The 15,862-nt window shown below is 42.7% G+C and overlaps 1 protein-coding gene across 8 annotated transcripts in view; it reads right to left on the minus strand.

Annotated features, from left to right (window-relative positions):
• LOC110501500 (sodium-driven chloride bicarbonate exchanger) overlaps nt 1-15,862 on the minus strand; it is a 55,573-nt gene that overhangs the window by 5,283 nt on the left and 34,428 nt on the right. For 6 of the 8 annotated variants that reach the window (XM_090215627.1, XM_021579107.3, XM_021579108.3 and 3 more), the window contains 14 exons: nt 13,230-13,387; nt 12,838-12,925; nt 12,595-12,741; nt 12,383-12,477; nt 11,089-11,263; nt 9,925-10,058; nt 8,759-9,004; nt 8,165-8,270; nt 3,899-4,060; nt 3,362-3,475; nt 3,079-3,240; nt 2,389-2,640; nt 719-787; nt 334-507 (listed from right to left, as the gene is read on the minus strand). In XM_090215627.1, coding sequence (XP_090071753.1) covers nt 334-507; nt 719-787; nt 2,389-2,640; nt 3,079-3,240; nt 3,362-3,475; nt 3,899-4,060; nt 8,165-8,270; nt 8,759-9,004; nt 9,925-10,058; nt 11,089-11,263; nt 12,383-12,477; nt 12,595-12,741; nt 12,838-12,925; nt 13,230-13,387 — 2,082 coding nt within the window. Of the gene's footprint in view, nt 1-333; nt 508-718; nt 788-2,388; nt 2,641-3,078; nt 3,241-3,361; nt 3,476-3,898; nt 4,061-8,164; nt 8,271-8,758; nt 9,005-9,924; nt 10,059-11,088; nt 11,264-12,378; nt 12,478-12,594; nt 12,742-12,837; nt 12,926-13,229; nt 13,388-15,862 lie in introns of all 8 variants that reach the window. The other 2 variants (XM_090215630.1, XM_090215629.1) reach the window with 2 other exon arrangements.

Here is a 15,862-nt window from a genome sequence, read left to right on the forward strand (position 1 = left end):
CAGAATGGCTGAGTTTATCACCACTAGAGGGCTGATAGATGGCTTGAGAACGTTCAAAAACAATGGCATGACGTGACCGAGTGACGGAGGTGCAACCTATGACACTCAGACAAAATTACCTACTAAATAATCTTTGTCCCAGCAAGAACGGCCCATAGGGCAGGAGCCTATCTCCTGTTTCTGGTGTGGACGCATTCTAATGTAAAACTTAAGTCAGTGGCTATACTGTACATCTCATAGTGGTGCTAATTGTGTTAAACTACAATGTGGCCAAATAAATCCACATGTAACCTATGACCCAGGGAGAAAGCTAGGAGAAAGGAATTTGCTAACCATCATGGGGAAGACAATGGCATAATTGGAGGTCTTGATGACCCAGAGCATGACCAGGCAGCTGAGCTGGATGATGGTGAAGAGGTGGACCTTCCTCAGGGGAACGTATCTCAGGTAGATGAAGTCTGGCTGGTGCTTGGCTGGCATTCCAAACAGCTTCAGACGGTCAAAGAACTGATGAGCAATAGAACAAAGGCTTTACATGATAACCTCAGGAGCATTCAATTCAGGCCAACTGTGTGGTGATAAGTCTGCATTTTCTCAAGATGGTCTTTTTGAACTTAGCTTTAGATGTTAGCCAAGTGTGTTAGAACTTAGCCTTACAAGCATATTTTGACTGAGAGTGTACTTTAACTTTATCTGAGTGTGCTTCGTGACATCTTACCTGTATCCCTCTGAGCGAAGATGCTCCCATGTACAGGAATACTCCATACAAGACAGGCATGGGAATATACTGAAGGGACGAGAGCAATCATATTATGATTCAGTTATACAAGCATCAGTAAAGACGGGAAACAGTCGAAAACGTGTGCTTGAACCACATAAAACATAATGGTATAAATTATCTGTTCACTTTGAGGCACTGCAGACTTATACTCTGGGTGCAAAATAAATACAACTTAAGCAAGACAGAGATACTTATATTGCATTCGGAAAATATTCAGACCCATTGACTTTTTCCACATTTTAATACATTATAGACGTATTCTAAAATGTATTCATTTTGTTTTCCTCGTCAATCTACACACAATACCCTATAACGACAAAGTGAAAAGAGGTTTTTAGAAATGTTTGAAAATTATAACAAATAAAAAACAGAAATACCTTATTTACATAAGTATTCAGACCCTTTGCTATGAGAAATGAAATTGAGCTCAGGTGCATCCTGTTTCCATTGATCATCCTTGAGATGTTTCCACAACTTGATTGGAGTCCTCCTGTGGTAAATTCAATTGATTGGACATGATTTGGAAAAGCACACACCTGTCTACATAAGGTCCCACAGTTGACAGTGCATGTCAAAGCAAAAACCAAGCCATGAGGTCAAAGGAATTGTCTGTAGAGCTCAGAGACGGGATTGTGTCGAGACACAAATCTGGGGAAAGGTATCAACAAATTTCTGCAGCATTGAAGGTCCCCAAGAAAATAGTGGAACCACCAAGACTCTTCCTAGGGCTCGCACCCGGTCAAACGGAGCAATCGGGGGAGAAAGGCCTTGGTCAGGGATGTGACCAAGAACCCAATGGTCACTCTGACAGAGCTCCAGAGTTCCTCTGTGAAGATAGGAGAACCTTCCAGAAGGACAACCATCTCTGCAGCACTCCACCAATCAGGCCTTTATGGTAGAATGGCCAGACGGAAGCCACTCCTCAGTAAAAGGCACATGACAGCCCGCTTGGAGTTTGCCAAAAGGCACCTAAAGGACTCTCAGACCATGAGAAACAAGATTCTCTGGTCTGATGAAACCAAGATTGAACTCTTTTGCCTGAATGCCAAGCGTCACGTCCGGAGGAAACCTGGCACCATCCCTACGGTGAAGCATGGTGGTGTCAGCATCATGCTGTGGGTATGTTTTTTTTTTTTCAGAGGGAGGGACTGGGAGACTAGTCAGGATCGAGAGAAAGCTGAACGGAGCAAAGTACAGAGAGATCCTTGATGAAAACCTTCTCAAGAGTGCTTAGGACCTCAGACTGGGGCGAAGGTTCACCTTCCAACAGGACAACGACCCTAAGCACACAGCCAAGACAATGCAGGAGTGGCTTCAGGACATGTTTCTGAATGTCCTTGAGTGGCCCAGCCAGAGCCCGGACTTAAACCTAATCTCTGGAGAGACCTGAAAATAGCTGTGCAACGACGCTCCCCATCCATAGATTGATGAGGGGGGAAAAGGATTTAATCAATCTTAGAATAAGTCTGTAACGTAACAACATGTGAAAAGGTGAAGGAGTCTGAATACTTTCCGAATGCACTGTATATTACACTGTGATAGGAAAAGTCTTTGGACAGCCCGGAGGCTAGGGCCAAAACAATATGAGCTCAGAGAAGCTATCTGACCTTGAGCACAGAGGTCATGAAGACGGAGCAGCCCATGAGCAGGAAGATCATGAGGCCGGTGAAGCGCTGCTCCCGGATGCCCAGGAATTTGGGCTGTTCCCCGGGGGCCGAGCACTCCGACTCCAGCTTCAGACTGTTGACATGGGAGATGGAGAGCACGGTGGCAGCCACGAACCAGGGCAGCCCCATGATGGAGCACACCCCCAGCATGATGCCCACCACAAACAGATCCAGATGGTACCCACAGCCTTTCTGTGGGAATTGATAGACAATACAGCACAACTGAGAATGCACTACTCAATACTTAGGAATGGCAACACTTTCAAATGGAATGTTTCAAGAAATTATGTTTACAGAAGTGCTCCACTGTCAAAATGTTGACTACTCTGCGATGATTAAAAAAAAAATACTTCTGAAGGGGGCTTCTTTAATCCATGTCAACAACCAGTACCAAACAGGTAACGGTCAGGCTATGGTATACAAAGCCTCCCAGATGATCTGAGCCTCCCCATTCCAGTAGCCTACTGCACGGTTTCCCAAACTCGGTCCTGGGGTGCACCTTTTGGTGTTTGGCCCTAGCACTACACAGCTGATTCAAATAATCAAAGCTTGATAATGAGTTTGGTTATTTGAATCAGCTGTGTGGTGCTCGGGCAAGGGCCGACTTTGGGAAGCACTGGTCTACAGTACCTTTAGTTTGTGCTCCTTCCTGTTGATGATGACCGCGGTGATCTGCTGGTCCATGAAGATGAGGATGGTGCAGAGCAGAGCAGGGATCACTGTCACTAAGGTGGTCCACCAAGGGTTGCCGCCTAGCGGGCTGATCAACCAACCACGGTCATCTCTGGTCGGCTGCAAAGATTTAAGTTCTTGGTAAATATTGCATCGACATAGCATGGCGACTGTCCATAGTGTAGAGTATCTTGAGTTAAAAATGTGGAATCACATGGTAATATCTTGTTATCTACCTCACCTTAAACACACTGGGGACTTTTAGTTTTGGAGACGGGACCCCTAAGACATAGTCCACCAGGACCATGGTAAAGATGGTGATGAACACAGCAAAATCACTGATGACGGCTCTCAACTGTGCAAGAGAGGGGTGCATGTCAACTGTCTGGTTTTAGCACGGGGGAAAAATCTATATTATTGTTCAACATCAAACTACTATGTCAATCACAGATTGCACAGGTAAATCAAACACAGAGCACCTTGGTTGTTGATTCAATTCTCACATGGGCCACACATTTGGCTTGAAGAAAAAACGTGGGTTCTGTGCTCAGACAACGGGAGAAAAAGTGCTGCCTTAAACCATAATAGAATCCAAAGGAAGTGGTGGAGGCAGACACGTCTCCATTAGAAACTCCGACAGTACTCAAATATGACCACTAGAGTGCTCCACTGCACCATGAAACTCAGGAGCATGACAGAAACCCTACCCTGTCTGCAGTCGAAAAACACATAACAGATACAAGTGGGATTACAGCAGGAACTGGGTCTGCTGCCTTACCTTGGTGGGGAAGTAACGGCTGAACTTGAACTCTTTGAGGAAAGCCGACATGAAGACAGTGGAGAAGAAGAGAACGACAGACCAGAAGAGAACATCTGGAATGTAGGGTCCATGAGGGCCACAGGCGGTGCCCACAAACTCCCCTCGCCTCTTTATGCAGTCCTGCAATAATAGGTGGTCATTCAAAACATCCTGTATTACAGGGTTGGGGTCAATTCCATTTCAAATCAGTCAATTTACACGGACAAGGGGACTGAGTGTATAGGGAATGTTGTTCCAAATGTGACTATTAAAACCTACCCAAACCAGAAACCGTGGATAGATGGCAGCATTCCCGCGAAAAACTGAAAGCGTGAACCATCGCATTTAATCATGGCAAGGTGACTGGGAATATGGTTGAATACAAACAGTGTAGTTACTCCCTCCGTTAGGCAATCAAACAGGCAAAACATCAGTACAGAGACAAAGTGGAGTCGCAATTCAATAGCTCAGACATGAGACGTATGTGGAAGGGTCTACAGACAATCACGGATTACAAAGGGAAAACCAGCCAAGTCGCGGACACCGACGTCTTGCTCCCAGACAAGCTAACCACCTTCTTTGCCCGCTTTGAGGATAATACAGTGTCACCGACGCAGATCGCTCCCAAGGACTGTGGGCTCTCGTTCTCCGTGGCCGAAGTGAGAGACATTTAAGCGTGTTAACCCGGCCCAGACGGCATCCCCAGCCACGTCCTCAAGGCATGTGCAAACCAGCTGGTTGGAGTGTTTATGGACATATTCAAAAAATCACCGGGGGCACACTTCCTGCCCTCCGGGACATCGACAGCACCAGTTGTCACAGGAAGGCCAAAAAGATCATCAAGGACACCAACCACCCGAGCCATGGCCTGTTCGTCCCGCTATCATCCAGAAGGCGAGGTCATTACAGGTGCATCAAAGCTGGGACCGAGAGAGTGAAAAACAGCTTCTATTCCAAGGCCTTTAGACTGGTAAATAACCATCACTAGCCGGCTACCACCCGACTACTCAACCCTGCACCTTAGAGGCTGCTGCCCTATATACAATTGAAGTCGGAAGTTTACATACACTTAGGTTGGAATCATTAAAACTCGTTTTTCAAACACTCAACAAATTTCAAGTTGTTTAGGACATCAACTTTGTGCATGACACAAGTAATTTTTCCAACAATTGTTTACATACAGATTATTTCACTTATAATTCACTGTATCACAATTCCAGTGGGTCAGAAGTTGACGTACACTAAGTTGACTGTGCCTTTAAACAGCTTGGAAAACTCCAGAAAATTATGTCATGGCTTTAGAAGCTTCTGATAGGCTAATTGACATCATTTGAGTCAATTGGAGCTGTACCTGTGGATGTATTTCAAGGCCTTCCTTCAAACTCTGTGCCTCTTTGCTTGACATCATGGGACAATCAAAAGAAATCAGCCAAGACCGAAGAAAAATAAATGTAGACCTCCACAAGTCTGGTTCATCTTTGGGAGCAATTTCCAAATGCCTGAAGGCACCATATTCATCTGTACAAACAATAGTACGCAAGTATAAACACCATGGGACCAAGCAGCCATCATACCGCTCAGGAAGGAGATGCGTTCTGTCTCCTAGAGATGAACGTACTTTGCTACGAAATGTGTAAATCAATCCCAGAACAACAGCAAAGGACCTTGTGAAGATGCTGGAGGAAAAAGTATCTATATCCACAGTAAAACGAGTCCTATATCGACATAACCTGAAAGGCCGCTCAGCAAGGAAGAAGCCACTGCTCCAAACCCACCATTCAAAAGCCAGATTACGGTTTGCAACTGCACATGGGGACAAAGATTGTACTTTTTGGAGAAATGTCCTCTGGTCTGATGAAACAAAAATAGAACTCTTTGGCCATAAAGACCATTGTTATGTTTGGAGGAAAAAGGGGGAGGCTTGCAAGCCGAAGAACACCATCCCAACCGTGAAGCACGGGGGTGGCAGCATCATGTTGTGGGGGTACTTTGCTACAAGAGGGACTGGTGCACTTCACAAAATAGATGGCATCATGAGGGTGGAAAATTATGTGGATATATTAAAGCCACATCTCAAGACATCAGTCAGGAAGTTAAATCTTTGTTGCAAATGGCAAAATGGCTTAAGGACAACAAAGTCAAGGTATTGGAGTGGCCATCACAATGCCCTGACCTCAATCCTATAGAAAATTTGTGCGCAGAACTGAAAAAGCGTGTGCGAGCAATGAGACCTACAAACCTGACTCAGTTACACCAGTGCTGTCAGGAGGAATGGACCAAAATTCAATTTATTGTGGGAAGCTTGTGGAAGGCTACCCGAAATGTTTGACCCGATTTAAACAATTTAAAGGCAATGCTACCAAATAATAATTGAGTGTATGTAAACTTCTGACCCACTGGGAATGTAATGAAAGAAAAAAAAGCTGAAATAAATCATTCTCTCTACTATTATTCTGAAATTTCACATTCTTAAAATAAAGTGGTTATCCTAACTGACCTAAAACATGGAAAATTTTTCCTAGGATTAAATTACAGGAATTGTGAAAAACTGAGTTTAAATGTATTTGGCTAAGGTGTATGTAAACTTCCGACTTCAACTGTACATGGACATGGAATAACTGGCCACTTTAATAATGGAACCCTCGTCCCTTTAATAATGTTTTCATACTGCTTTACCCATCTCATATGTATATACTGTATTCTATTCTACTGTATTTTAGTCAATGCCACTCCGACATTCCGACAATAACATGTTATTAAAATAACATGAAATTGATTAGAAATACAGTGTAGACATTGTTAATGTTGTAAATGACTATTGTAGCTGGAAACGGCAGATTTTTTATGGAATATCTACATAAGCGTACATAGTCCCATTATCAGCAACCATCACTCCTGTGTTCCAATGGCACGTTGTGTTAGCTAATCCAAGTTTATAATTTTAAAAGGCTTATTGATCATTAGAAAACCCTTTTGCAATTATGTTAGCACAGCTGAAAACTGTTGTTCTAATTAAAGAAGCAATAAAACTGTCCTTTAGACTTTAGAGTATCTGGAGCATCAGCATTTGTGGGTTAGATTACAGGCTCAAAATGGCTAGAAACAAATAACTTTCTTCTGAAACTCATCAGTCTATTCCATGCGAGAAATTGCCCAGAAACTGAAGATCTCATACAACGCTGTGTACTACCCCTTCACAGAACAGCACAAACGGGCTCTAACCAGAATAGAAAGAGGAGTGGGAGGCCCTGGGGCACAACTGAGCAAGAGGACAAGTACATTAGAGAGTCTAGTTTGAGAAACAGATGCCTCAACTGGCAGCATCATGAAATAGCACCCGCAAATTAACACCAGTCTCAACGTCAACAGTGAAGAGGCGACTCCGGGATGCTGGCCTTCTAGGCAGTTGCAAAGAAAAAGACACATCTCAGACTGGCCAATAAAATGAAAAGATTAAGATGGGCAAAAGAACACAGACACTGGACAGAGGAACTCTGCCTAGAAGGCCAGCATCCAGGAGTCGCCTCTTCACTGTTGACGTTGAGACTGGTGTTTTGCAGGTACTATTTAATGAAGCTGCCGTAGAGGACTTGAGAGGCGTCTGTTTCTCAAACTAGACACCCTAATGTACTTGTCCTCTTGCTCAGTTGTGCACCAGGGAGCACTGTTGGAGCTAGGAACACAAGCATTTTGCTACATCCGCAATAACATCTGCTAAATAAATATGTGCATGTGACCAATACAATTTGTATTGAATTAACTGAAATTACAATTTAAAAAAATTCTCAGAGCATTTAAGGGAATTGGAATTGGAACATCCTACATTTAAATGGAATTGACCCCAGGGTCCTGCTGGGATAAGAGCATGCTTGTTCACAAAAAAGTTAAATTAATACTAAAAATGTGTTTTCATGATTTGTCATGGGGTAATCCAGAGTAATCCAGCCCACATGTCCTTAATCCCCTGCACTGGGCCAGCTCCATCTGAGAGAGCCTGCCACTTTGTGTGGAACAAACTAAATGTGCTCTTTTTTGGTCTCTACCATCATGCTGGGGGTGTGCTGCTTAATCAAAAATACAATACAACATTTCCTTTTGTGTGTAGAGTAAAATGTTTATCCTCAACATGTGACAAAACCTAGAAAAACCACAAGACTAACCATGGGTTCTATTTACAGTATCCATCATCTTCCTAATTTTGCTTGATCCTATCAACAAATTATGCCACACCCTCTCATACACTACCTTGACCTCAAGTGCCTCCCAATAGATCTCCGAAGCAGTAATGTTGTTCTGCTCCCAGTACCGTAGGGTGGCATTACTGGGATCCGGAGGTTCAACACATGAACACCTATGGAAACAACAGAACACTTCACCATCAAATCCCTTACCGATCACGATCATCTCAAATGCTATGCAGGACTTCTTTCAAACACAAGTTAAGATGTTGCTGTCATTCTGAACTCTAAATTCTCTAGTTCTGGATTAAGATGCAGTTTAAGAGGCCAAGAAGATGATCAAGGACCTCAGCGAACCGAGATGGTCTGTTCACTCTACCTTCTAGCAGAAAGAGATGGTACAGATGCATCAAAGAGAGACTGAATAACCACAATAACAGATTCTACCTTCAGGCCATGCCTAGCCACCTGGGAATCTGCCCTGCAGTTTGAGACTAATGTGCCATGTACTGTATATAGAGAGTCATTGAACGCTGGTCACCTAATATTCTGTTTATATACTGTTGTTTACTATAACACCTGCAAATCTGTGTACGCAATCAATAAATGCGATCAATAAATGTTGATTTGATTTGATTCAATGGAGTGAGTGTACACTTACGAGTATCGTGTGAGTTTGTCCAGGTTGTTGTTCATGTTGATGGGGTAGTGTTCCCCCAGGTGGATGAGCTTCTCCAAGGCCTCGTAGATGAAGATGATGCAGATGAGCGAGGCGAAGGCCTCCTCTGTGAATCGTGTGATGTAACAGACCAGGGAGCTGGCATCTGTGGCCACCAGGAGCAGACAGAGGAATGCTGTCCACAGCCCTATACAGGTTCTCAGTGAGAGGTAGGATAATCCATACTCCCTGAGGACAGAGTGCAAAACATCCCTTTTATTTTATATTTGTAAATGTAATCTTATTTATTCAGGAAGTCCCAAAAAGGGCAGCTCAATTAAAAAATACATAGATCCTTCACAGTACAGTGCATGCACAGCACCGGAAGAAAAATCACTGACACTGCAGCACTAACATTTCGTAAATTATTTTGACAACATCTGAGGTTTTAACCTCCTCTCTGATCTATCTGCAGGATATGGGATCTGAGGTTGTCATTACCACAATTTATTTTAATACTACTTAAAGCAGTATAGAACATTAAAACAAATGATCAATGTACTGTGGCAGTACTGTATATGACATCCGGTCATCCTCCATCAGTATGTGACCTTAACTATTGTTATAGGGACGGATGATCATCATGCAATCAAATCGCACATTATCAGATGTGGTGGCAGAATTTGGGGTGAGCTGTTGTAACTTCTCACGGGATATGTTCTGTGTTGGACTGTGATGTCATGCCTTTCACAGACTCCTGGTATGTCTCCACCCTAACACAAAGCCATTGTGTTCCAGAACTGTTGCTTGTATTGAAAGAGGTGTTGGGTAACAATATGATTGTATTATCACCTCCCACTATATAAGGGGCATGTAACCATTTATTATTTGAGTTCTTCCCTGTGAAATCAGAGGTGGAGCTCCCCTCCAGCTCCTTGTATTAAAAATGTTTCTATGATATCATTATATGATATTATATTATATCTCTGCCTTAATCTTTGGATCGGATTTTCCACAACACAGAGATGTGAGTACAGAAATGGCCTGAGTGCTATAGACAATACATAGAGATGATTAATCATGTGGGCCCATAGCTTTATAAAACTGTATATACAGTATGATTATAACTATAAATAATAATACAACTATACTGTTGTCAACAAACTTACTTGCAGAATTTGTACAATATCTTCTCAAACACCAGCACAGGCCCTGTGCTGCCCAATATGGTGAGTGGCTGGCCAGCAAAGAGGGAATAAGCTATTCCTGTCATTGAGGCGCCAAACAGTGATTCAATTGCACTCTGCGGGACACAAAGAAACATGCACTGTAAACCCCAAGGCATTTTTAACGCAAATACTTCTAGTAAGTTGTACTCAAACTCAATGAAGTCAGTATTACTTAAAATGTTCATGTGGTACTGACTCAAATCTAAATGAGAAGTCACACCAACTACATTTAAAAAAAAACATATAATATCAAATTTGTAAAAAATCCCAGCATGCTCTTTTGCAGGTTGATTTTATGCAATTGTTTTTAACATCTGCATTCTTGCATGTACCTTGAGTGATTGATTGTTTAAATGTTTAGCTACACAAATATTTTTTAGAAACTTATCCGATCATTTAATTTTTACATCCCGTTACTGAAATGGTTGTTCCAGTTTAAATGGCTTTAGATAGTTTCCCCACCACAGTTCTTGACCCTGGCAGTCATTCTGAATGCTGGTTACGGGTGAATACAAATGTAAACTGTTGGATAGCCTAATGCTGACTAGGTTCCAATAGGAATTACACATCACTTTGCAAGCCAACAGAATGCGATTTACAGTGAGGGTTGCAAAATTCTGGTAAATGTCCCAGGGTTTTCCAGAACACCTGGTTGGAAGATACCTGAAAAAATACTTGGGAAAGCTTGTGGAATTTTGCAACCCTACTTGCAGGACTGATGTGCCCATGTGGGGGCGTTGAATTTAAGTATACCTTACAACAATTAACAAAAAATGCATTTGTGTTACTTATATGGAGGTAGTACTGCTCACTTCAGCTATTTAATCTTAACTGATTTTTTTTTTTAGGTAATTGGTTTCCTCTAAATGTTTGAGCAAGCAGAATTGTTTTTACAGCGTAGATAACATTTATGAGCAAGAGAAATCTCTCAATAAATGTCTACGCCGTTTATTATTCTATTACTGTGTACTTGATCGGGATGGGTTGCATCCTAAATGGAATGCTATTCCCTATATAGTGCATTACATTTGACCAGATCACAAAAGTAGTACACTATGTAAGGAATAGAGGGAGCCATTTGGGATGAAACCCATGGTGTCTTACTATGCGTCCTTCTGTTGCCTCTCCCAGTAAACCGCCGAACGTGATGACAGGTGACATGCAAGCACAGTACAGGAAGAGGAAGGAGGCCAAGCACTGCAGGCTGAGACCGTCTGTGTAGTCGGACAGGTAGTGGGGCGCCTTACGTTTGATGTCCATCAAGAGACCACCAAATAATCTGTAAACATAATGATAACATAAGCCATTTAGCAGACACGTTTATCCAAAATGACTAATATTATTGTGTGCGTACACGTTTAGGTGGCTCCAGCAGGAGTCGAAACTCACCATCCTGGTTTTGCAAGCTCCATGCTCTATCAACTAAGACACAGAACACCTACTGTATATCTAATACCAGCACAGATCAAATTTTTTTATTTTATATAATGGTCATTCATTTAATCTCTTGTGACGCTCACATTGAAACTAACCTCCTAACAACTGCCTGCATTTCAAATCCACATCCAACCGCATAGGTAATCTGCTGTCTCGTGGTGAAGTGTGGATTTTGCAGTTGGAGCCTTTTTACACAATTGAAAAAAAACTTGATGTACTCCTCACACTACTTAATGAGCATGAAATACTGTAGAAAGAGTAATGAGGATGACTTAGCATGAGCTCATGCGGAAGAATATAGACCAGGCATTTGGGAACCCATCATTAGGTTGCTACACTCTGAGGTTGCAAATTGTACTTAAATTGGTACAAACGCTTGTCACTATAGTTGTGCACTATAAGGTACATCAATTGTACTATTAGTTATAGGTACATAATTGTACCCTTATAGGCCATGCTCAAACTTGAATTAACAGACTATAGGCAAATTGTCCCCTCACGGGTGGCAAAAAGAACTAACTGAAAGCCACTCCCCCACTAAGCCACACCTCCAATAATTATACCTTTTTTATTCAAAATGTTGTGTACACAAATGTACCATTATACTAGATTGTCTTCACATATACCCTTAAAGGTACCGGACAGTACCATGTGAGATCATATGTGTACCTTTGTAAGTACATTATGTGTATTTTGATATTTTGTACCCCATGGAACAAAACTGTACCCTAATCAAACCTTTATTCTGAGAGCGTATGGCAACCATTGCATGACTTTCGTTCACACCTAAAATGAACTGCATGCAATGGCATCCTGTCCTCTGTCCAAGGATCCGTAGACATTTTTTTTTTTAAATAGGTGAAAAACCTGGTTACTTTGAATCTATCGTTATTTCTTAATACACAACCACGACCACATACACTCACACTCTCTGAGCACCAGGCTGCCCCGCCTCACCTACCGTCCTGTCCGCTGCAGCTCCGGACCACCATGTCCCTCGTGCTCCTCTTCATCACCTAGGTCTATGCCGGTCTGTGCTGCAATCTTCCTCTTCTCCTGTTATTCAAAGAACACTTATCTGTTATTTCTTTCATTTTTTTTTGAATGAAAGACAATGCTGTGATTTGTATGTCTGCTGATGACAGACTTGTTAAAGAAAAGGCTTCAACTCACCTGAGACGGCACATTTTTTGGTGGTTCTATTCGTATAGAAGGATCCCACTCCCCTGGTGGCAGGACAGTAACTTGGTCCAGGAACTCATCGATTCCAGCAATTAGATCATTGCGGTCCTTCGCTTTGTAGGCAACATCATGGAAAACCTTGGAACGAAAAACAAGAATACATTCAGTCATGAATTGACATGTTAATTCAGTCATGCCCAACAGCTATGTTCATTATCGGAGAGGCTGTCTTACCTCGTCTGTCATTAGTGTTGCGATGGATCGGCCAATCTCATGGTACTGTGGCCCTTTTCCAAGAGGCCCTAGTAGAATGAACAAGAACCTAAAAAAACAGAGCGGTGTAGAGACAGTTGAGGGTCAGCCCAAAAAGGACTAAGGAGGGCATAGTGTTATCCATAGACAGAAGACCATAGTTACAGACTTATAGAAGGTAGGGTTGTGAAATTCCCGTAACTTAAAAAAAAAATCCCAGGCTTCCAGAAATCCTGGTTGGAGGATTCCCGGATGTCCTGCTTATTTTCTCCTGATTTCAGGAATATTCCATCCGGGATTTCAAGAAATCCTGGGAATTTTGGGAGAGTTATGGGAATACTGCAACGTTAATTAGGGGTCATAGTGTTACTAACCTGGTAACGATGGGGACCTCAGCCAGCCCGTTGAGCATGACTGCAGGTGAGAGACGTACAAACGCCACCACAGGCTTGTCTAGGAACTCCGCCTCACCCACCAACACATTGGACGCTTCCGCTCCCGGGGGAATCTTCTTCATGAAGTGGAGGTCTATCTAGATGGACACAGGATAGAATATGCCAACGTTTAGTGGAGCATTTTGCGACTGAAGTCTTAATATAGCATTTTACTGTATTAATATCTGAACTCCTCAATTCAAAAGAAGAGTATTCATGGATGGCACGTTTCGTCACAATATTGTTTTGAATATTTGTTTTAAGACTGATGCCCAACTGAGAATTCTACTCAATGCATTGTCAGTGGGCACTGTCTAAAATGCATTACTGTGGCTTGGAAACACGATGACGTTTCAAAAGTAGGCAAAAAATTTGTAGGGAAACCTTTTGTTATCATTGTGTTGTCGCCGGATTGACTTTAGATGCAGTATTTAGTTAGCTAGCTAGAATTGAGTCGACCCCACCAAATTTTAGCTAGTTGACATTACCATTGCTAGCTATTTTTGACAAACTTCGATAGCTAATGGCAACATTGCCATCTCTCTAAAGTAAATTTGACCACATCATAATCGTGCCAACGTTGTTTCCTACTAATAATTTGCCTACTTTAGCAATGTCATCATATATCGAGGCAACGTTAGTGTAATTTTAACGAAACAGTCATTAGTCCCTGTTATGTGTGGGCACCAGTCGCCTTAATGACGCAGGTGTTGTAAGAATGCTCATAACAATGGCATGACGTAACCGAGTGATGAAGGTGCAACCCATAATAAATAGGTAAAGAAAAGCAGAACATCTGGAATATATTCTAAAAACACAAATAACTCTACTGAAAATGTGTGACTAGGGTTACAAAATTCTGGTAACTTTCCTAAAATTCCCTGGTTTTCTGGATTGCCTGCTAGTTTTCTCCTGATTCCTGGAATCGTCCAACCAGGATTTCTGTAAAATCTAGGAATTATGGGATACTTACCAGAATTATGCAACCCTGTGTGTGATAATAGTGCATTTCCTGTTAATAGCTAGACATAGATTGGCCAACTGGATCCTATTTCATAACATAACCATCATAACATACATATGAACATGTGTTATAATAAACTATTACAGAAGAATACCATAAATCCGTCTAAAGTGCTATCTCCATTTACATAACATTTCCAGAGGTTATCATCTCCTTGTTGTTACACTGTCTGCCCCCGCAGTGACACATCCATCCAGGCCTGCCTGGCTGCCTGCAAACTGATCCTCCTGTCTCTGTTCTGCTGTGATCCTGTCTGCCTGCTATGGAGCCGCACTGCGTCAAATGGAAGTGAGGTAACTTTAAGAAGAGGCAGTAGGGGCATCGGAGTCCCAGCTAAAAACTCCAGGCTCACTGCTAACAGAATAAGGAGGCCTCAAACTATATTGTAGCGAAGTGGAACAGAAAAGCGCAGCCTATAGAATGTGTAGCAAATTGAAGTAACTTAGCAATTGCATTTTATTTATAATATTATAGGACAATAAATGTGTAACATGAGCTTCTATCCCCTGACAGAAGAGTAAGGATATGAATGAGCAGCAGTTACTGAGGTTAAATATATTATTTATGTCATTTGTACTTGTTATTGATAGATACAGTGAAGAAGTGATTGAGAGGAGGGGGATAGAGGAGAGGGACATAGAATGGAAAGTTACACAGTCAGGGTTTGAACCCAATACAATGTGTGGTCTGTGAGCAGCGGCACTACCACCAGATCAACCTCTGGCACAATACTGAGGTTAATAGGGGTTGGCGCCCCCCCCCCTCGGGTTGTGCCGAGATCTTTGTGGGCTATACTTAGCCTTGTCTCAGGATGGTAAGTTGGTGGTTGAAGATATCCCTCTAGTGGTGTGGGGGCTGTGCTTTGGCAAAGTGGGTGGGGTTATATCCTCCCTGTTTGGCCCTGTCCGGGGGTATCATCGGATGGGGCCACAGTGTCTCCTGACCCCTCCTGTCTCAGCCTCCAGTATTTATGCTGCAGTAGTTTGTGTCAGGGGGCTAGGTTCAGTTTGTTATATCTGGAGTACTTCTCCTGTCTTATCCGGTGTCCTGTGTGAATTTAAGTATGCGCTCTCTAATTCTCTCTTTCTCTCTTTCTTTTCTCTCTCTCGGAGGACCTGAGCCCTAGGACCATGCCTCAGGACTACCTGGCATGATGACTCCTTGCTGTCCCCAGTCCACCTGGCCGTGCTGCTGCTCCAGTTTCAACTGTTCTACCTGCGGCTATGGAATCATGACCTGTTCACCGGACCTGATACCTGTCCCAGACCTATTATTTGACCATGCTGGTCATTTATGAACATTTGAACATCTTGGCCATGTTCTGTTATAATCTCCACCCGGCACAGCCAGAAGAGGACTGGCCACCCATCATAGCCTGGTTCCTCTCTAGGTTTCTTCCTAGGTTTTGGCCTTTTCTAGGGAGTTTTTCCTAGCCACCATGCTTCAACACCTGCATTGCTTGCTGTTTGGGGTTTTAGGCTGGGTTTCTGTACAGCACTTTGGGATATCAGCTGATGTACGAAGAGCTATATAAATACATTTGATTTTG

This window comes from Oncorhynchus mykiss, chromosome 22 (genome assembly GCF_057628025.1).
Source record: "Oncorhynchus mykiss isolate SJ-2025 chromosome 22, ASM5762802v1, whole genome shotgun sequence".
In the NCBI taxonomy this organism is placed as follows: domain Eukaryota; kingdom Metazoa; phylum Chordata; class Actinopteri; order Salmoniformes; family Salmonidae; genus Oncorhynchus; species Oncorhynchus mykiss.